The 26,042-nt window shown below is 41.9% G+C and overlaps 2 protein-coding genes across 5 annotated transcripts in view; one reads left to right on the top strand and one right to left on the bottom strand.

Annotated features, from left to right (window-relative positions):
- il16 (interleukin 16) overlaps positions 1 to 14,709 on the top strand; it is a 36,432-nt gene extending 21,723 nt beyond the window's left edge. Inside the window, exons 17-26 of one of the 2 annotated variants that reach the window (XM_037094931.1) lie at positions 38 to 175; positions 1,646 to 1,792; positions 5,216 to 5,309; positions 6,567 to 7,738; positions 9,015 to 9,163; positions 9,399 to 9,564; positions 11,425 to 11,526; positions 11,772 to 12,003; positions 12,191 to 12,319; positions 12,564 to 14,709. In XM_037094931.1, coding sequence (XP_036950826.1) covers positions 38 to 175; positions 1,646 to 1,792; positions 5,216 to 5,309; positions 6,567 to 7,738; positions 9,015 to 9,163; positions 9,399 to 9,564; positions 11,425 to 11,526; positions 11,772 to 12,003; positions 12,191 to 12,319; positions 12,564 to 12,730 — 2,496 coding nt within the window. In that variant the 3' untranslated portion in view covers positions 12,731 to 14,709. Of the gene's footprint in view, positions 1 to 37; positions 176 to 1,645; positions 1,793 to 5,212; positions 5,310 to 6,566; positions 7,739 to 9,014; positions 9,164 to 9,398; positions 9,565 to 11,424; positions 11,527 to 11,771; positions 12,004 to 12,190; positions 12,320 to 12,563 lie in introns of both variants that reach the window. The other variant, XM_037094930.1, reaches the window with a different exon arrangement.
- A 98-nt stretch (positions 14,710 to 14,807) lies between these two features.
- On the bottom strand, positions 14,808 to 25,793 carry stard5 (StAR-related lipid transfer (START) domain containing 5). 3 transcript variants are annotated; one of them, XM_037094932.1, is made up of 7 exons: positions 25,229 to 25,791; positions 24,650 to 24,699; positions 20,946 to 21,078; positions 20,373 to 20,490; positions 19,148 to 19,228; positions 18,616 to 18,709; positions 14,808 to 18,478 (listed from the first exon to the last, which is right to left on the bottom strand). In XM_037094932.1, the coding sequence occupies exons 1-7, from the start codon at positions 25,316 to 25,318 to the stop codon at positions 18,328 to 18,330; spliced, it is 717 nt and encodes a 238-aa protein (XP_036950827.1). In that variant the 5' UTR covers positions 25,319 to 25,791; the 3' UTR covers positions 14,808 to 18,327. The 3 variants fall into 3 exon arrangements, 2 of the variants coding, with proteins under 2 accessions (XP_036950827.1, XP_036950828.1); XR_005074575.1 differs by having other exon boundaries at positions 18,336 to 18,478; positions 19,122 to 19,228; positions 25,229 to 25,793; XM_037094933.1 differs by lacking the exon at positions 19,148 to 19,228 and having other exon boundaries at positions 25,229 to 25,788.
- Positions 25,794 to 26,042: the final 249 nt, after the last annotated feature.

Raw genomic sequence — 26,042 nt, 5'->3', positions numbered from 1 at the left:
ATGTCTCATCCTGTCATGTCACCCTCGTGTTGTGTAGTCTATGACAGAGACATGGTCTGACAACAGGCTGTCAGTGCCCGTGTATCCTGATGAAGACTACAATATCCCGTACAACTCTCCTGCTGCCAACCTGTCCAGTCAACAGACACTGGATCTGGCCTTCAGGGGCACCAAGGTATCTCTTCTTCTTTGATGAGAGCATATACATTTAACAAAATGTGCTGAAACTGAAATGAAATTCATTACTCCCCCAGCTGCTATGATGAAATGTAGGTACTTAATGTTTCTGCATATTGTGGACATGTTCACAACCACTGGATATATTTGGAGAGGGACAACAGCATTTCAATATTTGTAAGCCTGACACGTTTATGGCAACACAAAACATGTCTTTGATAGGAAGTTCTGACCCCTCCTGCTGTTCATCGCCACCAGATCAGGAATCGTAGTTTAAAACATGATGTTTTCTTGAAAGCTAAGCACAGCATAAGCACAGTGTTGACAAAACATACACTAACATAATGGAACCTAAAGAAGAAGTGACACTTTGCAGTAGTCAGTGTACAGCTTGAATAACAGCTTAAATTTACTGTCACCTCGAAATAACTCAACACACAGCCATTAATGTCTGAACCGCTGGCAACAGAACTGAGTACACCCCAAGTGAAACTGCCCAAAGTGTTGATATTTTGTGTGGCCATTATTCTCCGGCACTCCCTAAAGACTCTTGGGCCTGGAGTTCACCAGAGCTTCACAGGCTGCCACTGGAATCCTCTTCCACTCCTCCATGACGACATCTGATGTTAGAGACCTTGCGCTCGTCAGACATTAGTTGGCTGTGTGTTGAGTTATTTTGAGGGGACAGTTAATTTACACTGTTATACAAGCTGTACACTGACTACAATACATTGCAGCAAAGTGTCATTTCTTCAGTGTTGTCCCATGAAAATGTGTAATGAAATATTTACAAAAATGTGAGGGGTGTTCTCACTTTTCTGATACTGTAAGTGGACAGCAGAGTCTTGACCTGAGGAGTTTGGCCTCCGGTGTTGTGCCATTCGTTCGTGGAGAGGTTGTTCTGTCTCCCTGATGTACACATCTCTGCAGTCCAGGCTGCACTGAACAGCATGAGCCCAGTGGTTTAGCACAGCTTGTGCTCCAGTGGGTGATGAGAGTCAAACACCAAGCATTTGATCTGTGTGTTATTAATATTGTGTCTTCTTCAATGAGTACTGCACAGTCCACAAAGAGCAGACTGTCTCACCTGTGCATGTAAATGGTGAGGTGACTCTTGAGGAGTCCCCTGGGTGCAGTCTGTAATATAATGGCCTGTCAGTGTGGGACAGGGCTGGACCCTAGTCCATTGTTCTCTGGGAAACATACGTGGTACATCAGGGGAAAGTTGCCAGGCTATCACAGCTCTCCTACTGGACTGAAATATTGGGTCATGGGACAAATAGTTGTTTTACAGAATTGTTTAAGACTCAGCTGAATACAGGGTGAATACTGAGATATCAGTTGTGGGCAGTAAACCAGCATTTCTGATCTGTTCTCTGCCTACGTATCTGTTCACAATACATGACGTCATAAAGTTTTAGATACTGTCCTGATATATCTCTGTGTGCCTGTGTGTGTGTGTGTGTAGTCCAGGATGCGAGCTGCTCCACGTCGGTACTGCTGGCCTCAGGATGTGACCAGTGAGGAGGGTTATAATGGAGACTCCAGCGGCTCCAGTAGAGGATCTCCAGTGAGAGATGAAGGACTGGAGGCCTTATCACCGAGCAGCTGCCAGGTGCCAGCACACCACTCTCAATACAGCTGCTGAGCTACAGAGGGAAAGGTTATAGACAAGTCTGTGGTAGAAAAAGCAAACTTTTGTTTTCATATTTCTTGTGTGCTTATCTATTATTTCAGGTACAGACAAATATTTGTTATTACAATTTGTACCTTTTGCTTCTAAACTGGCATTATTATGGATTCCAGTGCTTTTCTTGCAAGGCACACCCTGCCACACTCTGCCTCTGATTGGTTTGCATCTATTATTTTCATGTAAGTTATGATAATTCCAGCGACACAGTGGCAGTGATGAGTGTTTCCAGGGGATGAATGACCCTGGGAGGAGCAGCAGAGGACCAGTAAGGAGGCTGAAGAGGTCAATTTGTTTACTGGGGAAAGTAGAGCTCATAAACCACCATGTTAGAACCACAAGAAAAACAGACATAACCACGCTACACTATAAGTTAGCAGGTTGAGTCAAGGGTACAGAAAGTGACCAACGAACAAACTAATCAGAGGCGGATTTATGCACAACTTGCAAGAAAAGATCCACAGTTATGCTGAGCACTGCTACAATTCTGCCACAACACTGTTCAGTGAAATAGTGTGAAGCTGTTGTCAAACAGTGTTTTTATATCACCTCTGTGATTGTGCAACGACATGTGCATGCTAGTAGAGAAGAAAAACAAAGAACAGAATGACTGCTTAGTGTTTGTTCATCCTGTATTTTGTTTTACTTTAAATGATCTTTGGTTCTAAAATCGATGCAGATACTCGTCTTACTGCAAGCAAAGGTCAAATAAATGATTTTTACACATTAACCTGATGGTAGCTGACTGCTGACACTGTTTTAGGGCAAACAGCATCGTAAAGAAATGAATGCAGCATGACTTTTCATGATGCAAATTGATGCCCACACTAACTATCTAACTTGACTCAATAGTATCAATATACTTGCTGTTTAAGTTACAAAACTAATGACATAAGTGGTAGCAGTCACCAGATTGAATCCATATATAACAGCTTTTTTCATTCATGTTTTAAATGATGTTGTTGAAAATGACCAAAGCAGAGCCCAAAGTTAGGCACAGCAAAGTGAGTCAGGAGCTGTCAGGTTGTGTTCTATCACTGCTCACAGTCATCCTTCCATCACATCATTTTAAACTTGAAAGTGTGTCATTTGTGTAGATGTTTCTTATTCACTGAACTTAGTTTAGTGTCTGAGACTGCAGGAGCTGCCACTCTCTCTGTATCACAGTCAGTCTCACTTTCACTCTGCTGGACTGTTACCACCTCCCCCACTGTCTGCTGTTCCTGTTGGTACTAATCATGCTTCCCTCATTGTATTAACCTTGTTCTTATGAAAGAGTCATATGTAACTCTCTCCTCTCCTTCCATGGCCTGTAGCTTTTCATCGGTATATACAAGGCCTTGCGAAACATCCTCAGGTCACTCTTAAGGAATGTATGTGAAGTGATGTGGCTTGCAGTGTTTTGCTGGTAAAAGCATGCTGAGCATGTATAACTGTATGAGTGAAATGTTAAGCTGTCAGCTTCAGAGTCACAAAATGGGGTCATAGTTTTAATCACATTACTTTGACAGTACAGTGTTTAATCAGTTTACTCTTTAAAACCAATTGCTACAAAGGACTGACAAGCTGTAACCACGGGACTTATTATGGCTTAATGCCATTTGGACTTAATGGATAAATGATCAGGTACCTTAAGGTATCAAATCACAAATGACTAATCGACGATAGAGTTCTGAGACCCACAATGTCCATCTTTAAAGTCTCTCCATTCTCTAGTTCCATGTGTCCTGTACAGAGTCATCAGGGCTGGACCCCAATCCATTGTTCACTGGGAAACACACGCAGTACATCAGGGGAAAGTTGCCAGACTATCACAGGACTGAAATATTGGGTCATGGGACAAATAGTTGTTTTACAGAATTGTTTAATACTCAGCTCAATACAGGGTGAGTACGAGAGTCAACCGAAGAGTTATGAGATTATGATCACAGTTTCATCAGTTGGGGGCAGTAAACCAGCGTTACTGATCCGTTCTCTGCCTACGTATCTGTTCACAATACATGACGTCATTACAGTCTGCATTCAGACGAGGTTCAGATTCAGAATACTTTATCAATCCCCACAGGGGATTTCTTTAAACGGAGGAGTTACCGGTCCAGTGATTAGGCACATCTCTCAGTATGAATAATAATAATAATAATAATAATAATAATAATAATAATAATAATAATAATAATAATAATAATAATAATAATTCATCTATACATTAGTACTGAACTGTAATATAAGAAGTACTGCCCAGAATACTAAATTCTACGATCAAAATTATGTGGAGACTGCTGTCCAATGATTTTGTTCTGGAGCTGCTTTCTATCTCATAATCCAGACAGTTTGAGCAGCAGATCGTTGTTCAGCCAACAATGTAATCTGAAGATTCTGATTCTCTGCACCCATGATGCTCAGTGATAAGGGATAAGTTTATTATTATATATTTATTAATTATATAAAGAAACATTGTGGTCACATTTTTAAACTTTTCTTCAGGTAAACATCAGCTGCAGGTCTGAGACAGACTGTAAACTCTGGTCTTCTCATTGTCCACTTACCTACTTAACAATCAAACCAGGTCCTGCAGATGCTGTGAACATTGGTACTAGATTCACTGTGTATTGTGATATTATCAGTTGGACTGTAGTTCCTGGGTAAACTTACACACTTGCACATACTTCTGAGTGTATATAGATAATACCCATGTGATGTCCCCATCACGCATGTTATGTCTGCTTTTTACTGCTGTATCTATGTGTGTGTGTGTGTGTGTGTGTGTGTGTGTGTGTGTGTGTGTGTGTGTGTGTGTGTGTGTGTGTGTGCATTTCAGCATGCAAGCAAAGCATGGCTTGTGCCCGTATGCAGGAGTTAAACTGGGCAAATTCCAGCCTGTTGAGGCTCAGTCTCCTCCAGTGGGATGTTAAGTGAAATTTAACCAGTATAATGAAGGTGAATGAAATTTAGATTATGCAACATCTTTGAAATTCAGCGTCTCTTTTCAGAAACAGTGCCATTGTAACTCTAAACAATTCATATCCAAACAACACAGTTTCTACAGTTCTCATACTTGCAAGTGAAGAAATATCCCCTATGAAAACTGCAGACTGTGTGGTCTGTGAAACATATCACTGCACAAGGAACCCCCTCCACATGAATCCCAGTTCAACCCCTGTCTGTCTGCATGCGTCACGCTTGTTGCTGGTTAGGATACAGGCCTGTTACTGACTGAACGACACAGTATGAACACAGCAGCACCAATGTGGATGAATGTCTGAGCGGAAGCAGGGTACATTATTGCACCTCTCTGTGGTTGCTGCTAGAGAAACTGTTGTGACACAATACTTCCTGTTTGTGTAGCAGGAAGGAGAACGAAAAAGAGAACAGTCAGAGGAGTGCAAAGAAGGTTTCACTCATCCAGACACTGCAGCCTGCACGACCGACAGACTACACCCAGGTAGGAGACAAGTGCTAGTGCCTTTCATTTAAGCACCTGAATGCAACATCAGGACTAGTGTTGTAGTTATTCCAGCAGTGTGACAACAAATGCACCTGGTGCTGTGGTTATCAGTATTTGGCTGGAAAGTAACTGAGGTTCCATTTCCTGTGTGAGGCAGAGTTTCTGTGTGTCAGTACATAAAATGCTTCAGGATATAATGACTGAGTTGAACTGGGGTGAACATGTGATGCTGATAATCACCTGCTTTAGTTGCACCAGGACTGTCAGGGATCCTCGAGCAGAAGCACAAGAGTTCAGCTTTACTGTGATTTAATTTATTTACTTGAAACGATCCGAGGTGTATATACTGTCCTCCAAAGACCAACTGTAGCATCACATGTTTAAAGGCAGTAAAGTTAGACACCACAGCCAACAGTGTATCACATTTACATTATGATTTTGGTGATTTCTAGTGTTCTAGTGTAATTTTTACGCTACGATTTAGCCCAATCCTCCTTAATAACCACCTGTCCAGAAGTCAGCTCTGATTGGCCAACTCACACAGGCCTGAGCAGGCACCGCTCTTTGTCTCCAGTCAGCTCGTCCAGCGTTTTAATTTCCTGTAAAGCTATTAACTATCCTGAATATCACCACACAACTCTACAGAGTCAAAAACACGCTAACACCCAATTCATTTGGCTAACTTGCAAAATAACAGTATGACAACATTAAATGAACATGTTGTGTAACAGCTTCGAAGTTTAAAGTCAGACAGCAGGACTGATCCATTCTGCAGTGTGTACAGTTACTTGCCTTCTTGGATTGCAGTCTGTTGTAAAATCAAGTATCGGAGCAAACCGGGAGTAAAATACACACAGTTTTATATTAATAGTCTTCTAGTCTACGATTTTCCATCAAATACTAAATGAATCCAGTGGGATTATAAATCCTCACACAGGAACAGATGAAGACTTTTGTGTTGATGCTTTGGTTTTTGCTTGTTAGATTTAAATGTATCATGAGATCACGTTCATGATAAGAGTATTAATAGTGGCAGAGGCCTGAATGATGACTACACATTGTTGATACAAAGTAACATGTTTTAACTTTATTTCATTTTTTATTTACCATTTATTTAACCAGGAACTTCCATGAAATTAAACCTATTTTTCAAGGGAGACCTGAGAAAGAGATCTGAGTATGTTAGAAGTTACATAACAATGTTTGAAACACACATGTCTGATTTGTGTGCTCTGCTCCGTGCTGTGTCAACAGGAGATTCATCAGCTGTGTTCTGCTCACAGCCAAAGAGAGGAGCCCTGAGGAGACAGGCTCATATTGACCAACATACCCAAGAGCAGCTTCAGGATCCCTGGGTTCCCCTTTCAGAAAGCTCCCCTGAAGAGCTGTCTGAGATCCACCACCATCACCGGCACCACAACCCTGCAGACAGGTCGCCGCCTACAACCGTCCACAGCCAGCCCGCCATCATGAGTGACGAAGAGAACACCACCGAGCTCAATGGCACAACAACAGACGTAGCTTCAGATCCTCCTGGTGACAAAAGTTCTGAAAACACATCTGAAACTCCTCCAGAAACAAAGAAGGGGCCCCCGGTGGCACCCAAGCCTACCTGGTTTCGACAGAGTCTAAGGAAAATTCGGAATGAGCAGGACCAGAAGAAGCAAGACATACAACATAATAAAACAGCAGAGCAGAGGCCGACTGGAGGCTTTACCAGAAGCTTTGGGGGCAGGTCTGCCTCATCAACAGCCAACTTGTCAATCAAACAAAAGATTCACTCATTTGAGACTTTCTCCAGTCCAGAGGGTCCAGAGAAGGGGGACACCAGGAGGCCTGTGGCTCCATCTACCTCCCTTCCTCCGGTGGAGAAGGAGTCCAGGAGTCACACAGCCCCACATGTAGATAACAGGAAGGGCAAAGAGGAAATACCCAAAGAGATCCAGCCAAACCAATCGGCAAGTGTAAGGATGACAGACAACACAGCTGTGTCTGCTGCACCCTCTGCTGTCACCTCCTCCCCGTCTGAAGCTGGTGGTCCAACGGCCGAGTCCTCTGAAGATGAACCTCCTCCAGCCCAGTCCCCCACAGAAGTCCCCCTCTCTGACAGAACAAGCACTGCTCTGGTCTCAGGCATACAGGATTCTTATGATGACAGGAATGTCTTACCATCGCAGCAAGAGTCTGAGAGAGACAGAGAAAATCTTAGCAGGACCACAGAGTCCGTGGTCCTACCTCCCGAGACACCTGTGAAAATCAGTCAGGCTGAAGGTTCAAGTCCTGCGGAGGGGATGGAGGAGGACGCAGCACAGAGCCAAGCACAGCTGGCGAGCACGACTCTGAGGGCTGCTCCACTGCCTGACACTCACCCCCTCAGAGGCCCGGAGGAAGAGAGTTTAGGGAAGATCATCGCCTTCAGTAACCAGGTAATCTGTCATGTGAGGAACTATGCTACTGTACTTTGTTCGTGATTGACTTTGAACAGGAGATCATCTGATTTAAGCACTGACATACACTGAGATGTCTGTCTGTCTGTTAAAGTTCAGGTCGATCACTCAGCGGAGACTCTGGTTCTTCTCTTTCCCCTCTCGCCCCTGTAACATTACATTCATGAAGTAAAGAACATTTCCTCTCCAGCTCCAGTCAGCATTACAGCATATTAACACCCGACAATGGAGGACACCTCCCGGGATCACTGCTGCAGTCAGGTCGATAAACAGGAGTGAAGATACTGTAACTCCACTTTTTAATCCCAAAATTTGTGATATCTGAGCTCCCCTCCCATCTGTAAACAGCTCTGGATTGAGCAAAATCTGACGTGACTCTGGGTGTTTATTCCTCCATGACGTCTGGCTCTTCACCTGACTCTGTCCTCCAGAGGGAGTCCCTAATAAAGACGTACATTTTGTCCACGGGCGGCGCCTTACGTCCTGCAGCACCAAGAGCACTGTGTGCCTGATGCACGTTCCTGTGAATGCTGACTTATAATTTAAATTCAGAGCATGAGCATCACAAACTTTGGTCAGTCACATAAAAGTTATCTGACCAAATTGCTCAACCAAATTTTCCATCATCAGTTGTATAATACATCATCTAAATCCGTCCAAGGGTTTCCAGCAGAATACTTACCATGTTCTTACAATGCAGGATATTACCTTCCATACACACATTTGAGGAAAACAATGTGCACTCAGAGCACAACCTGAGACGTTCATGGAGCTCACAGAAATCACACCCATTCAGGCGAATCACCACGTTTTTAAGGAGTGCCCTCCTCCAGAGCTGTCCAGCTCTGAGCAGCGGCTCTGCCCGTCCACCCCGCCCGGCCCTCCCCACACAACACTACACATATGTACCCAGAAAACATGGAAATGATGTTTAACAGCTCAGTTTGTATAAATGTACAAACATTATATACTATAATGGTTTGGGGAAAGCCTGTGATGGTTCAGGATCAGTGGGGGTGGGTTGAGTGTGTGGTTCTCACAGGTTGAATAAGTCAGTGTTCAGTGTGTGTTAAATAAGTGACCTGGTGTCGGTGCTGGAGCTTTTCAATGTAAGCTCCTGCCTACTAATAATTGCTGCTTGCTACAATATTCATATATTATTTATATCTAATCTGACTGGGTATGCAGTATCCTCTTCCTGTTTGGTCCAACAATAACCAGAGTTTTATCTAAATCGAGCTGTTGTTTTTGCCAGGTTTCTCAAGCACTGATGCGTTCTCTCCCCATTCACCCCTGCCGTGGCACCTCAGACTCCTCAGACCTGCAGGAACCTGCAGTGGACTTAACAAACCCACGGGAGACTGATTCCACCCAGGAGAGCTCAGACAGGGGATTCTCTGTCAGGTAAGACTGCTGCACATGGGTCTGCGTAGACATGACACCTCCCCCACCCTGTTTTATATTCATAAGGAAGTGGGTTCAGGTTAAAAAAAAAACTTCCTGTTTTATCTGAGAGGCAGCAACAAGTCTTTAATCTAAACATGTTAAATACAGCACAGTAGCAGTGTGCACTGCGCTCAGAGGTGTCACACTGGCACTACGTCCTCATCTCTGACATGTTCTGTCTTTTCAAACACAGCCTGGCGACACTGAGGGAGTGTACCATCGAGCGAGGGGAGGGTGGATCTCACGACGAGGCAGCAGTCACTTCTGTCTCTGTTCACTCTGTCATCTCAGCCATCCCGTCACAGGAAATACAGAGGATGGTGCAGGAAGTCAAAACTCTGGACGAAGAGACGCTGAAGGTAAAGAAAACCTCAGAGACAAGCCGCCAGTAACACATGGACACGTGTGTTTAAAGTCAGAGCTACAAACTAACTCCACTGAGGGGAAAATGCTCCATTTGACCTCACACTGTATTAATCAGTTCTTACTTTGGTCATTCAGTCTTATGACATTTACAACACTGTGACATACTGCAAACACATTATAGATCCCCACACAAACTGAAAAACATAATTTTGAATTTTAAATGTTAAGATGCACATTTTGTCATCATTATGTTAGGTATCAGTCTTTACTGGATAGAATGCTTAATGAATGTAATGTTATTAAATTAATGGTAAATGATATCAGTCTGAACGACATCACAATCTGGAAAGAAAATGTCGTGTTTGAAAACACTGAACTATTCCTACAAAGTCTCATTTCTTTATACAAGGATTATCTCCTCATGCCACAGAGAAGTGTGTAGCAGCCTTCAGCAGAACATCATCTGTATAAAGCAGGTGTTGATCAGCTCATAAACAGATGATGGCGCCACACTCATGTTGTTAAGCACAGTGTGTGGGTGAATCTTGTGCCCCCTGGTGACTGAAGGCACAGTCAGACACTTAAGGATCGTATCAGGAAAACGACTGTATCCACTGCAAACTGTCATGACCTATATTTTTACATTAAAGATGCTGCAGTGCTCTTGTATAGGACACTAATATACTAATATACTGTGCAGGCCAAACTAAAAAAGACCACGCCTTCTTTGTACATTTGAATAATGTTATCTGGCTCAAACAGCTTGTGATTGGTGAGTTTTGTGCTGTTAATTTTGGTGTGTGTGTGTGTGTGTGTGTGTGTGTGCGGCCTGATGGAAACTTTACATGTCTACTGGCCACCTGAGAGTCGTCACGTGCTGAACATCTGCTGTGTATTAGACTCCACACTGAGCTCCTCTGTGACTACAGCTGATGTGAGCACACGGTGCCTGTCTGAAAGGATTCAACATGTTAAACTCTTTACCTCTCACATTCAGACCTCATGAAGTCAAGCTCCATTACTTCAGATGTAGAACTGCACAGATTTAATTTATTCTTCCGTACCAAGTTTACCAAGACATTTGTAAAAGTAATTAATGTACAGTGTTCATTATTCAACATTCAAGTAGTGGACATGTCTGAGTAGCCTGATTTGTTTTCCAGCAGCTGGTGTGTTATTGGGATTCAGCAGTATCGAGGGACGTCAGTCAGGTTGTACATTCATCCTCCTCCAGAGGCCGATCTGCTGACCTCTCCTGTAGTGCCAATGGCAGGTCAAAGTTTCCATGTTGTCTTACCTACTTCACAGACTGGCACAATATATGGTTCATTCATTGACATCCATGTGCTCTACACAATGAACTCTGATCACCTGACTCCTCACTGCCACCTGGAGGCTTACAGTTGGGGCTTTTTGTGAAAGATCTCTACAGACTGGATCAGGTCCACATCAGGATGAAGCTAATAACTTCAGTGATCTTTGACCTTTCTTCTAGTGTCATCATCAGCTCCTTTTAATTTGTCCAGTATTTCGGTTTATGACCTAACAACTACATTTGTGACATTCTGGTCAGCCTCAACCCTCCTTTCAATTTAGTACTCATCAACATATGTTAGAATGCTAACATGCTAAGCTAAGATGGTGAACATGGCACATATCAGATCTGCTTAACATCAGCATTGTCACTGTGAATATGTTAACATGCTACTGTTAGCACTGAGCTCAAAGCAGCGATGTAGCCTCACAGAGCAGCAGCACTGTTCTTTACACCTCAGTCCCTCTCTGGGTGTTGGTTTGGTGCTTGATTGTGTAGCATGTGCTGTCATTGTGACAAGGACTCATTGTTTCCACAGCAACTGGTTGACATCCACGTTGTGATCCTGCATAAAGAGGAGGGAGCGGGGCTGGGCTTCAGCATTGCTGGAGGGTCTGACCTGGAGAGCAAAGCTCCTACAGTAAGCAGCACTGGACAGATTCATATTGATCACATAAGAACCAGAGTTAGACTGACAGGTCTGTCTGTCTAAGATCTTAATCTCATATACTGTACGTACATTTGATTTTATGCTACTCTAAAACTTCCTATACTGGAATACAAGGCAGAGGGATGGTGACTGAAGTTCACTGCATCAGTTTTGCTTCTACTTGCACTGTGTCCACCACCACTCTGCTGCTCTGACTCTGACTGTCTTCCATCCAGGTCCACAGAGTGTTTCCCAGCGGCCTGGCAGCTCAGGAGGGCACCATTCAGAAAGGAGATGAGGTGTTGTCTATAAATGGACAAACGCTGCGTGGCGTCACACATGCTGATGCAACCGGCGCTCTGCGTCAGGCCCGCGACCTGAAGCTGGCTGTGGTGGTGGTCTGCAAGAGAGCAGAGGAGGAGGGCAGAGAGGGAGGAGGCTGCAGGAGCACAGAGCCCAACCCTGCAGGTGAGTCACACCACAACACAACGCCTCCAGAGTCTCAGCCTCTCCACAACACAGCTTCTCGGTGAACGCAGTAAATAAGCCCTGTGGTTCACACTGCACATATATAATTTATACTAGCAAGTACCTCAACACATTTTTAAGTGAAGGTATGCTGGCTACACTTGCCCTATTTGAAACTGTGTTGCAGAGGAGGAGCAGGGAGCTCCAGTGAGTGTGGAGCTGGAGAAAGGAGCTGCAGGAGTTGGGTTCACTCTCGAGGGAGGAAAAGGTTCAATCCATGGAGACAAACCTTTAGTCATCAACAGGATCTTTACAGGTATGATTATGCCAACACTATACATCGTGATCTCACTACATTTACTAAATAAAATTCCAGTCAATTAATAAGTTTGAGATTTCATATTGACCATCACTAATACATTTACCTGCAACTATGTGAAACTGTAAACTACTGAAACTCTGATTCATTTGGCTGTGAACTGAACAAAGAGGTCTGTAGGAACATTTCACTGCTGGATAGCAGGAGCTAATACTGGTGTGTGTGTGTGTGTGTGTGTCAGGTGGCGCAGCAGAGCAGAGCGGTCTGCAGCAGGGAGATGCACTGCTGCAGGTCCAGGGTATCAATCTGCAAGACATGACTCGCTTTGAGGCCTGGAACCTGATCAAGAGTTTACCTGAAGGACCGGTCACACTGACGATCAGGAAGCGGCAGGACAAGGCAGAATGAACGGCCGCTGAAGAATGAAGCGGGCAAAACAAACAGTGGCACTAGAGGCTCACCAATGTCCACATTTGTTGAAAAGGATTTGGCCACAAGTAGAATTCATACTCCAAACTTAGGGCACCACAGCACCAGAGTAACTGCTAACTGCAATAGAACAGAAAAGAATTACTTTATTGATCCCAGACTGGGAAATGATTTAATTTAATTGGCATTAGCTACTTAGCTCAGTTAGCCGGGCAGCTAGTGACTCTGCCTGGACTGGAAGTTCAGACTTTCAGATTGTGGTCGTTACTATCAGACCTTCAGCTCATGAGGTACGCAGTGGCTCAGGGCTAGCTGATCAATAGATATCTCTGCAACACAACATATCACAACTATTATTCTGAGGACATTCTGTTCATTTTAATACATTTTTAAATGGTTCAACTAAAATTCTTACATAGTGCACCTTGAACACAGAAATCAGGGACCAGCCCACATTAGACAAAGTGGTTCAGAGAAAATCTGTGCATACAAATAAATAAATCATACTCTCACAAATAACTAACTGCTGTCCTTGTATTACTAAAATTGTGTTCTCAAACATAAACAATGGCGTTCAACTGCAAAAAGATTTAAGTCCAAAGTGTATCCAAATATTTTCATGGCCTAATTACCAAATACATCTGCTCACTGCTACAGGCTGATCAGACGGTCAGGACATGGACACCATATCTGCTCTTGTTTTGATTTTACAGAGACATGTGGGTAGACTGGTTCCCACTGCCTGTGTCACCTTTAACAACCTTTAAAAATTATATTAACACGTGAAATCGCTATGTTCTGTCATGAGCATAAAGTAGCAAAAAGTAATACATATGAATTGATTCAATAGCTCAATTGTGCAAACTGGTCAGTATATAGTTTGACTTTTTATTTTAAGTGTATAACAGTAAAAACTTGGTTGAGTAAAAAGGCAGTGACACTTCCAATGTAAAACATTATTTTAAAAATATTAGTAAAAAACTCTGAAAATCTTACACTGGAGGAAACGTATTTCAGACCTTATCTGATACCACAGTGATGATGTAAAGCAGTTGTATCCTCTCTTTACATGACTGGCCAACAACAAGACACAAATGAACCATGTGAGCCTCTATGATCGCCTGACTTTAGCTAATGAGATGCAGGATGTCCCTGATTATTGTCCCCTCGCTACAAATCAGTCCACAGAATGGTTCTGTCTGATTTAAATCAGACATCTGCACACTCAAAGGAAATGGAGGAACTACAGGAGATACCAGCGCAGCTCAACACAGACGCCCAGCAACCAGACTGGACTGGATCAAACTGGACTGATGAAGGCTGACGTGCATGTGAAGTCCAGACGTTCACTAGTTCTGTTTTGATGCTCCTGTACTTTCAGCCTATGATGGTACAAAAACACAGAGTTGCATCTAAAAGAAGAGTATTGCACAGTAACAGGTATATTTTTCTTAGCAGTGGTATTGTATATGTAAAACCAGACGATCAAACCGTAGAAAGCACTTTGGTTGACTGAGCAGCTTCGAGTTTGACTCTCCTGCCTTTTAACAAAGTTGTCTGTCAAACCAAACTCAACTACCATGTTTGATTTTCTGTCTGAATCTGAGCACACAATGGGACAATTTAAGCACATGGATGAATTAAATTCTCTGCTTTCTGCGTTCAACACTGTGGATGTATCTGCATGATTATCAATGAGACTGTAAGCAAAGGGCGAATGATCCTGCCTTTAACACGTCTGTTGCTCAAAGTATTCTAGGTGAGAATAATTTCGCTACACAGTGTAACTTGTGTTCATTTTTTGTGCGAGAAATGTCCTGTTGTGCAGTAGGAATGTCTTTGTATGCAACCACAAAACAAATGTTTTTCTATGCTTACAGAACAGATGTCAGAGTCACAGAAGTGTTTCATCTGTTGTAAGAGCTCAAAAACTTGAATAAAACTGTTGAAAACTGAGACAAAATCTGAGTGATTCTGATTTCTTTCTCCACAACTGTAGATGGTTTTAAATGTGTGAGATCTACTGCTAGAAGAAGTAGTGGTGGACAACATGATGTTCCTAGTAATCACTTTAATGCTGGTGAAATACAAATTAACTGGGTGCAGAATAGTACAATATAAACAGTTTCATGTGGTCTGACAAAACATGTAAAACTCCATGTTGAGAGCAACAGCAGATCTCATACGAGCAGTAAATGATCAACATTTGGCATGTATCATTTTAAATATATTCTTGTTATTAAATTAGCCAGGACGACGTTTGATCCGTGTGACACAGGACACAAGAAATATCTGAAGTGATTGTTGAAGCACAAGCAGTCAGATCGATCCACATAAGGAAACTTTGGATCGGTATCTGAATCTCAATCACAAAACACAAGGTTTGGTCTCATTAGTGGTCAAAAAGTCCACCACAGTCACTATTTAATGCTTAAAGGGTTCAACCAGGACTGGCTTCACCATAGTTTACATGCTCTTTCACCAGCTTGTCATTGTGGATACAGCACATTGTTGGCCAATGTTCACTGAGGTCAGACAATACACAAAGTGAAAATCAATACAGGACCACATGCTACCAGTTTACAGACATTTTATATTGGCCCACTGATGAGAAGTTGTATTTTCTGTCAGTGGACTGTGGAGTTGAGGATGAAAAACTAGAGGGAATACAGTGACGGAGGTGCTGATGATTCTGCAGATACAGTCAGTCACAACTTTCAGCAGCAGTCCTCACAGAGACGACCCAGCAGGCGGTCCCTGTGAGCTGGATGAGGACCCAATTTCCATCGAGTATTAAAGGGCAATTCCAGTATTTTTAATCATGGGCCTTATACCAAGCTTTGGTGTGTAAATGATTCATACAAACCAGAAGTGTTGGAATCGGTCAAGTAGACTGCCTAGACCAACAGCCGCAAGATAATCACTTGGGACAACGCTGACTGTCAAAGTCAACTGGACTGATTCCAAAACATTTGGTAAGTATAAATAATTAACAGTACAAAATATGTCAACATTGGGAACGTGAGATTAAAAATATCGGCACTCCCTTTTAAGGATGCCATGTGTATCTGTATTTGTGTGTAAGTGTAATGCATGCAGGATGCAACACGTCTTTATCCAGATCATGTGATTAGATACAGATCACATGTTGAAGGGAGAAATGGGCTCAGAAGTCAAAGAGGTGATCAGCACTGATTCACTTTGTTTTCCTCATGTGACTGGGTGTTTCTTCTACCAAGCAGCTACCTGTATTTACATCCAGACAACCTAAAACAACGTAATAAAATAAAACATCTGGGTCCATTCAAACATTACACAGATTTAAATGCTTTTACATCCACATATAAGCAATAATCCTGCAATCTCTTACAACTTGGAACTTGTGGAATGCATTTGAGAGGTCTTTAATAAAGATTACTGGCTGCACTGTGAGGTAAAACAATGTTACAGGTAAAGCGCCAAAGTATTTTAAAAGGAACGGCAATACCAAAAAAGTCTAGTTAAAACATGTCACCCTGTATGGCTTATCATACACACAGAGGCTCTGGAGAAGGTGGGTAGGCCAACAGTTCAAAATCAGATCCTTCATCCAGCAGTCCCTGACTCAGATACTCATCTTCACTCATTTCATACCAGAGATTTCTTAATAAAGTTCTGTATATGCTAAAGCATTATATATCTTAAACAGTCAGTTCAGTGAGAAAACCCACAGCTCATCAGTAAGGAAGTGTCCACTTGAACCTTGATGAATAAAGGGAGGCTCACACAGTGTCCTTCAAACCACCAACATGAAGTTTTCCAGCCTACAGAACATTAAAACTGGTGTTACAGTACTTTTGTGTTTTTTCTGAGTACCTGATGAGGATTCTGGCAGTTGTGGATTAACAAACATTTGTATATAACATTTATGTAAATATGCTGCAGTAGCAACTGGCATGTTGTTAAGTTATTTAATTGACATGATTTTCTATCAAGAGCTGTTAGACTGGTTTTAGTGCGCGGCTACAGAGGAGAGACTGTCTGACCTGAAACACAGCAGAATACAGTGTGGAGGGACCTCTGAGTGTCTGTACGTGTTACAGAACAAATAAACTGCTCTTATCTGGACAAGTAAAAATACTCTAATCTACACCTGCTCTCACAAGTGCATCTCCCCATTTCTTTATCCCATACAAAACTATCAACATGCAGACATGAGGCCACGTCAGGTTCAGAAGAAACTGAACTAGATAAATACTGTATGTACTTGATCTGGACAAATGGAATACATCTACAACATATTCCAGCACATGACATACCTGTCCATCTCACCTGCTTTATATAGCCTACAGTATGTGAGATTTCAGCAGTTTCAGCAGTCTACATGACATCAACCTGAGAGCGACATCAAGTCTGACATACGTAGAATATCAGATGGTAACGAGAGCGCCAACAACCATCTCTGAACCTCACAGCACACAGGACCAATGATATCAAACCAGTGCTCACTTTTACAGTATCAGCTATCGAAAAATGCCTACTAAATTATTTAAAATCCTAAATCATGTCATTTTACTTTAATTTCACTACAACTATTGTATCTAATTAATCTTAAAACATGATTGCCATTTGTCCATGTTACATGGGATTTTATCCCACATCACATGCCACTGATTGAGAAAGGTCCAGCAGCAGACCTGGAAAATCCAAAGTCAGCTGTCATCTTCCTTTGTAAGCAAACATGGTCAGAAAGGTTTGGAGAAGCTAGCTAAAACAGTCTCTAGAATAGTGAGACAAACTACAGAAAGCTGGTTTGATTCTAATCTTAAAACTGAATGAGGAGTTTTAGGTTTTGTACATGAAGAAAAAAAGGGGGAAATGTCCTTTAGAAACTAGTGCCATGAAAAAAGGGAAGACACTTTTCTGCTCAGTAGTGCAGAATAAAATTTGTCCTGTTCAAAGGCGTTCTTTAAGAAATAAAAAAGCTGCCTTTGTTTGGAAAGGCCACCTGTGCCTTCCCACCTGTGCTTCAGTTAGCTGATACAAGATCTTCATGGGTTACAGGTGAGCGGGTGAGAACTATGGCATTTCAAGTACAACACAAACAACTAAATATGAGGTATGAGTCAGACGTCCAAACCAATAATCTGATACCAGCATAGGGTAAATAAGGTCCATGCAACATGCATGTTTACAGTACACACTGAAGTATGCAATTATAAGGAGAGAAAATGTCTGTTGTCTCGTGATTCGGGTAGAAAGTAAACATATTCTGTATGTTAAGCACATGTACAAATATAGATTTTACATCTTTAAATTCATCCAACTGACTGGGATACAAAGAGACTCAGTTTAAATTTCAATTCTTACTGTGGGATTTTCAAGTGTTTAAACTGCTTTTAAATAAGGAGGCTGACTACTGGAGATTTACTGGATTCCTGCTGCAGTAACAGAGGAGGGCACATTACACAGAATTGTGGATTGGATCTATCTAAAAGATGCAATTGTTTGCTAATCTCAGTGTAAAATGGAATGAACACGTGGCCTGATCAGTCCGCAGGCCTTAAGTCTGAAGGTAGATTTCTTAGCTCTTGTCGTCAAAGGTCCTTGAGTGATTTGACGGCCTTGGCCAGGTTGCCGTAGAACTCAGCCATGCTGGATGGGAAGAACGAGTCGACGACGGAGCGAGGGAGGAGGCCACCCAGATCTGTCTGAAAGAAACTGAACACCTGGGTTTTGTTGGGCTCTCTGCAAATGAAGTGAAAGAAACATGCAATATTAAACGTGATACACAGAAGAGAAGCAAAAGTAACCCAGCTGAGATGGACTAAAGCCAGCAGATCCTCTACAAACACACAGTGCACATGTTGAGTGACTGTACTCACCCTGAGATGGGGACACAAACACAGCCACATCGATGGTTGAATCCTCTCACGTAGCCGGACTGGGGAGGACAGCCAGGGTGACTCACGTTGACGGCTGTTTGACATGACACAGAGAACATATGACCCTCTACATGATATTGATCTAGTGAGGGGCTGCAGTCTAACCAGGGCTGCTGGGTTTCCTTTCAGCACAGAAAACATCTGGTCTTTTGGTAAATATGTGTATTTACTTTGAGGTTGGGAAATAGATGAGAAGACCAATATTTTTCTCTTGTGTGTCTGTTCACCATGAAGCTTCAGCTAAACTACAATAACCGTCTCCTGGCTGTAGTCCCATAGTGAATGGACAGATGTGTAATGTGTATAAATCATCTAATCTAACTCTATGCCAGGAATCCGAAAAAGCACCAAAATATTTATTCTACAATACGGAAAACCACTAGTGTTTGGCCACTGCCAGACAAAATGGGCTGAACTAAAGCAAAAGTGAGATTAACAGACAGTACATTCATGGTTAGACTGAGAGACTGACAGATTGTCCTTCCTCTGTTTATCCTTAGCTCTCTCCTCAACACTTCAGTCTGAGCAAGCCAGGAACACTGTGGTGATTCACCTGCACAGAACATTGAAAGGTAATGTTCAGAGGCCCTGAGAGGCAAGTGAAGACAAAGAAGTCAGATCTAAAATATTCTCTCTCTCCCCTAAAAAGTCACAGTCTCATCACACAGTTTGGTTCTGTAGCGTCAGACCTCAAACATCCACAGTTTATTTAAAGGCTGTTGTAACTAAAGACAGCAGACCAACACATTTGTTTCAGCATCTCAAACAGAAGCATGTGTCAGAGTGGGACACTTGTTGTTCACTACGAGATGTACAGACCGCTGCAGCCCACAAACACCCGCTATGAAGCAGCCGACATTAGTGGAACCATTTAATCATTGTGTTCAGAAGAAGAAAGGGGCCCGGTTGCATATGGTTAAAGATATACTGCCTGTATATACAGAGGAGAAGCCGGAGGTTCATCCACATGCTGGAAATGTTCCACCCAGGTTTGTGCTGCGAGGCCACAACAGGCCACGTTTCAAACCAGAGGAAGCAGAAAGGCTCGTCTTCCTGGCTGAGAATGTGTAAAACAGACATCAAGCAGACAGCTCATGTCCTGAACACCTACAACATGTCATGTTCACTGTGCAGCATGCAGATGTTTCATTATGTCCACACATCTGCAGGGATACAACAGACTGTCTGTTAACAAAAGGCACCTGTTGTAAAAAAGTATTTAATGAAAGTTCTGTTCACACATCTTAAACTTATGTTTACAAAAGCATTTTATCAAAAGGACACATTTTATTTCAGGTGAGTTCGAAGGTGCACTGTTTAAAATGGCAGAGCAACTCTGTTCACAATAAAAGCATTCAAATAAACGCTTTTAATAATTTCTTTGTCATTTGTAATTTGTTCATAAATCATAAATTGTTTGGTGTAAATAAATCAGAGATTAAATTTGCAGGCCATGTGGAACAGCCCTGAGTGATACCACTGAAGGATGGAATAACATTAATGCATGTGATGTGTAATCTGTTTGTTTTTTCAGACCTTCAGTGAATCCTCAGCTGAGTTAAACGTTAAAACTTAAATCCAACTTCCCTCCTGTAAATAAAACAGTCCGGTCCCTGCTCCATGACACAATAAATCTGAGACAGTACAAAAGAATCAAGAACAGACAGTAGAAGAAATAAGAATGAGTCATTACGCACCATTTGATGAAATGGTGCCATCTTCGTATTGCTTAACTAAAATAACATCGACAAAGTCTCGGGGTGCTATGATCCCCATAGCTGCTGAAGGCGTGACTGTTCGGCAGATAGAGATGTCCTGCACAAGAATCGGAGACAGAGGAATGTACTCAAAGACTGATTGGAACAAAGCAAAATCAAAAATGGATGTTACCTCTGGTATCACATGTATGCATCTAAAGCTGCACTGGACAGTTCTTAGTTTTAAAAGATGTGGTTTCGTCCTCGTAGATCAGGCTGGCAATGGTAACTAGCAGAATGTAATCACAAGCAGAGACAAGTGAAAGTTGCCCCTTGTCTTCCTTTGATGTGCTTTGTACATACACATGCCTCATGGTTTGATAACCTTACTGTGTACCTGAGGTTGATTTGGGATATTGCAGTTTCAGAAGCCAGCGACATGTCAAGAAACCCAGTGCAGCTCTAGAAATAATTCACACAATCTCTGATGGAAATCAAATTAAATCTGACAACTATATGCAGTTAAAACTGGGTTAACCATTACAGAAGGATCATCAACGATCAGTTACATACCTCTGTGATTTGTTCCAAAAGCTCAAACCTTTTGACATTGTTGTCCCACTTGACCCTGAGCCCATTGGGCACTGGTTTCAGACACTCCCACACTTTCTCTGGGGTGCCACTGACAATACCCTCGCCCTTATACCTGCAGAGGAGTCAGACGATAGAGCAGTCAGTTAATAAATACTGTACACACTGCACATCATAAAGGTATCGTACCATGATCCTTCAGTATTGTTACATCCCTGTTCATTTCTGATACCAATCAGTTAATGATTTTAGACCACATCATCCTTAAAGATCCAGTGTGTAGGATTCTGAGGCATTAAAGGTTGAGGCAGCAGTATGCAGCTGACTGAACACTTCTTTCACCAACAGGTTACAATAATAATAGCTCACAAAATGTTATGACAAAGTGAGATGTACTGATATTCAGAGCAGTCAGGAGGGTGGATTACTGAGGGACTACAGGACGATGATTTAAACCACGAGTCTCAAACTAGTTTCATTCAGTCTGTGGGAAAAAAAGAACAAGAAGGAAGCGTTTGATGAAGAGCTGCAGGCGACAGGCTGCACACCTCCAACTTCTCAGTGAGCTAACAACTCCATTTCCTTCATCAACATAATCAGGTTCTCTATTGTGACTGAGTTTATTACTGACATATGGCCAAACAGAAACTTTTCCTTTTTGCTTTGACATCAAATCCTCGACAGTCGCCTCTGTAACTCTATGCGTTACATTAACACTCAGCTTGAACATCCTGTTCATTTGCACATTTTCATTTGCACATCATTCTTGTAATTGTTCACTGCCAGCCGGTCTGCTCCTTTTATCCTTTTACCCAAAAAACAGATTGTGTATATATATTTATATTGTATAGTTATATTTTCTACTTTTTAAAATAGTTTATATTGTTAATTTGTTATATTTTCTATTCTTTAAATAGTTTATATTGTTAATTTGTTATATTTTCTATTCTTTAAATAGTTTATATTGTTAATTTGTTATATTTTCACTTAATAGTTATTTGATGCATGCACCAATATCACCACAACAAATTCCTCGTATGTGTAAAATCGTACTTGGCAATAAAGCTTTTTCTGATTCTGATTCTGATTCTGATTCTGATTGCATTCAGCTCTCCTAACTCTCCACGCAAAAAGTTAAATGTGACTCTGCTGCTGGCTCGGCTGCTTCACCTGCTGCTGGAGTAGATGCCTCCATGAGTTTGTAATCAGAGCGTCTGTCGTAGACTTTTTATTTATTTTTTAGTTTTTTAAAGTAAAATGACAGTGAGCAAGTAATGTAACCAATGTCAGCCCAACCACTGTGTAACACCGGGAACACTGATTACCTTGGCAAGCCCAGTGCAAGGTTTAATATAATATGTTTACAAATGTATGTTGGTAGAAAACTGAAATTTTAAAGCTAATGTGCATAAAGATGTTTACTTGCTGTCTGGTAAGAATTTAGTTAGTTAGTTCAGTGCAAATCTGACACATTTTTTAAGAGCAGGGAATAAAAAATCTGCACTAATTGTTAAACGCTTGACATTTAAAAATGTATACCAATGGCTGTTTGCAATTTTGGATTAATGTGTAAATAATGGAGGTAAACCTGAGTCTTCAGTAATATTGTGCTTTCTTGTAATACACAGTGTTGTAGAGGCACTTCTACCAGATGACAATACCAGCAGTGGCCCCAAGCTAATTTGATTTTGAGAGCCCAGATTTAACCCCAGATAACCAGTACACACCTTCTTCTCTACATAATCTCAGATGTAACGATACACCCAGTGTCACGATATTACTATAACAAAATGCTGCGGTACTGCGGCAGGACTGGGACAATATCCATCATGCTGATCTTTTGCTTGTAAAGTTCATGGATCTCACGAGGGAAGTCAGTATGAATGCATTCTCCTCTTTCTCCCTGTGATCACATAGTTGTTTGAACAGCAGAAGATGCAATCACACCGATCAAGAAAGCAGATTTGTTCTCATAAGACCTGACCTACTCTGCCAGTGACTGGTTGGCTTCACTGGTTTCATTCTTAACAGCGGTATAAGCATCTGGTTCCATCGTCAACAAGCCTGTGGGATTTTCTTTAATTGGATTAGGAATATCGCTGATAAATTATCTCTGTGACAAACAAAAACTGATGATACTTCCATGTTTTGTTCATCAGGTTAATCTTCACGTATGAACATCACTTTGAGATCTTTAAAATTTAACTTAAATCTCAAGCAATACAAATCGAATGTTAGGCTATAAACAGACAAGATCACGGTCACATGACTGAAACGTCTCCACCACTAAGAGTCTTACTGCACAATTACTATCCAGGATTTCTATAAACTGATCAATGTCCAAGTTGTAAAGTCAGAGTTAGAGCAGTGTGGAACTAAAGTGGCCTGTAAAGACGGACTAGTGAGTAGATGAGTCGCCCATAAAGCAGAAACATAAACTGTATACAAATAATAAATACTGTACACACTGCACATTGTGAAGGTATCGTACTGTGATCCTTTGGTCCCTATAACATCCCCATTAATTTCTGCTACCAATCAGTTAATGATTATAGACCACATCTTCCTTAAAGATCCAGTGTTTAGGTGTAAAGGTTGGGGCAGCAGTATGCTGACTGAACACCTCTTTCACCAACAGGTTACAATAATAATAGCTCACAAAATGTTATGACAAAGTGAGATGTACTTGAATTCATTTAGGGTCAGATTTTATTTGAACAAAAAAGTTGGTGACTGAGCACTAGTCTGAGATTTGTTAGAGTGAGAGAAGTTTCTGTAACCTGGTGCACTTTTTAATAAAATACCATTTATGTTATCTAATAGTCACCGTTTCATTATACAACTGAATTTTCCATTAAAGAATGTTACAACATGTTTGTGTATGGCATCATTTACAGTTGTTAGAAAGAAAAACCTTTAAAAACAGAAATTGGCCAAGAAAATCTCAGTGGATGCATCTCTAGTAAACATGGTGGTGCTGCATGGCAGACCCTTCCAAAAGGTTTTTCTCCCTCTATAGACAGAAGTGATTCAGTCTAAGGCAATGAAAGCATAACAGTTATTAGTTCCAGTTAGTTAGTTTTAATTAAACATAATTCTGAAATATATGTCATGTTATTTCAGATTCATTCACAGGTATCTAAAGTACTGCACAAGGCGCCCTGCCATCTAAATGAACAGCAGCAGATTACTTTTTTAAAGTTGCTGGAAGTTCTACATTTTTATGAAATTAAGTGTTAAATAGCTCTATATTCCAAAAGTAATCACTGTTATGGAGTGTTTGGTAAGTAACCCATGGCTCTCCTCCTGCTCATGTAGTAAAAGAGAAATCAAATGTCCTGGTATCCCACTTTATCCAGTCAACAACTGGACTTCATACAGAAGCAGTCCTGTGTGTTGGTGACTGCACAGAGTCCTCCGTTTGCTCCTGAGTCGTACCGCTGTGTGTTCATGTGGTGGCAGAGAGCCGGGAGCTGACTGCAAAACTCACAACACTCACCACTACTGTCACAGTATCACTCCTGATGGGTATCTTGCAGATAGCATTAAAAATGTTTTTCTTAGTTGTGGGCATAAGACCATATACCATAGACCTGAACAGCAGCAAAGCATTCTTTTATTTCAACATTGAGCTGAACTGAAATCAAACTAGATGAGAAAGAAAAACAGAAGATGAGTTCTCTCACACATTCCCGGGGAACTCAGATGAGGGACGCCACGACACAACCACGTCATTCTGTCAAAGAGAAGAGTACATTTATAGTGAGCAACATTTGCCTTTGTGTCATCAGCTGCCCTGGTACATGCTGTTCCTCAGACTCTGCACACTTCAAAACAACACAGAATACACATGATATCTTTCTGTATTTCCTGTTTCAGGTTAACCATCCTGACCTCTGTCCACCAGCCACTGATTCTGTGGTGAGTCAGACAAGGTGCACATTTATCTGACAGGGTTCCATTTTTTACCTGGACACACTCCTCCAAACACTTAGCAACACTGTGAACTGCATCACTGCTCGGACCAACAACAGACCAAGAGTTCACACTGTGCATATTTTTACACTTGCTTGCCAAATGGGAGGGTTAAGCCTCAAGTTCTGTAAAAGTTGTTAACCCTTTCCTGTCAGGAGTCTGTGAGACATGTACCAGAGAAGCTACCTGGAGAATCTCTAACACCACATTTCAGACAGGTGTGTCAGCACGGACACCAGCGACATGTCACTCAGTGGCATCATGTCAGACAGTGACAAGCAATCATTTACCGACTTCTTGCAGACTTTCCATCCGGACTCATCCCTTTTGTAGCTCATCAGGCAGTCCGCCGCTGCATTGGCTTTGTGCTCATAATCCATAATATCTGATGAAGAGTGATGAAGATGATTCTTAACCTAATTCGCTTTGACGACTATCTGACGTTACAGCGGCCGAAAGGTTTACACACGACACTGTTATCTCTGAACTCAAGGCCAGCCAGTCACACTGCAGCCGGACTATGGCAGAAGTAGCATTACCTAACGTCAGTACAACCAGACCTGCTCAGGTGAGCGTTAGCCGCCACTACACAGCTAACGTTAGCCAAAATGAATGAAACGTGCTGCGCGCTGCCAGCATCGTTAACTAGCTCGCAGCTAGCTCGCAGTTACGACTCGTGTGGACGGAAATAAAACGACAACAACTCGGTCAGCCACTGCAGGGTATACAACTGCCTCACTGCGGCCGACGACTGTCTCGGTTAACACGTTAAAATCCGGACAGTTGAATGAATAAACAGGACGGGACGGTTAGCAGCGGCTCGACCCAACAATGACTTCCGCTGATCGCTTTCAAAATAAAACCCTATTCAGAAACTCCAGCGTATAAGAAAACGTAACATGCGCTGTGAAAACACTTTCAGTATATTAACAATAGTACTCGATCATTTAACAAAGTCTCGTTCCTTTGGTCTGCATACAATTCAATATTTAACCGAGGGTGAAGTGCCACATATTTTAATTTGAAGGCCGACTCTTCTTCTTCTACTCCGGTTGACTTCACGCACCTGCAGCTGGAGTCCTCGCTGTTGCAGCAAAGCATGCT

This window comes from Acanthopagrus latus, chromosome 4 (assembly GCF_904848185.1).
Source record: "Acanthopagrus latus isolate v.2019 chromosome 4, fAcaLat1.1, whole genome shotgun sequence".
In the NCBI taxonomy this organism is placed as follows: domain Eukaryota; kingdom Metazoa; phylum Chordata; class Actinopteri; order Spariformes; family Sparidae; genus Acanthopagrus; species Acanthopagrus latus.
This window is presented reverse-complemented; position numbering and strand designations above follow the sequence as displayed.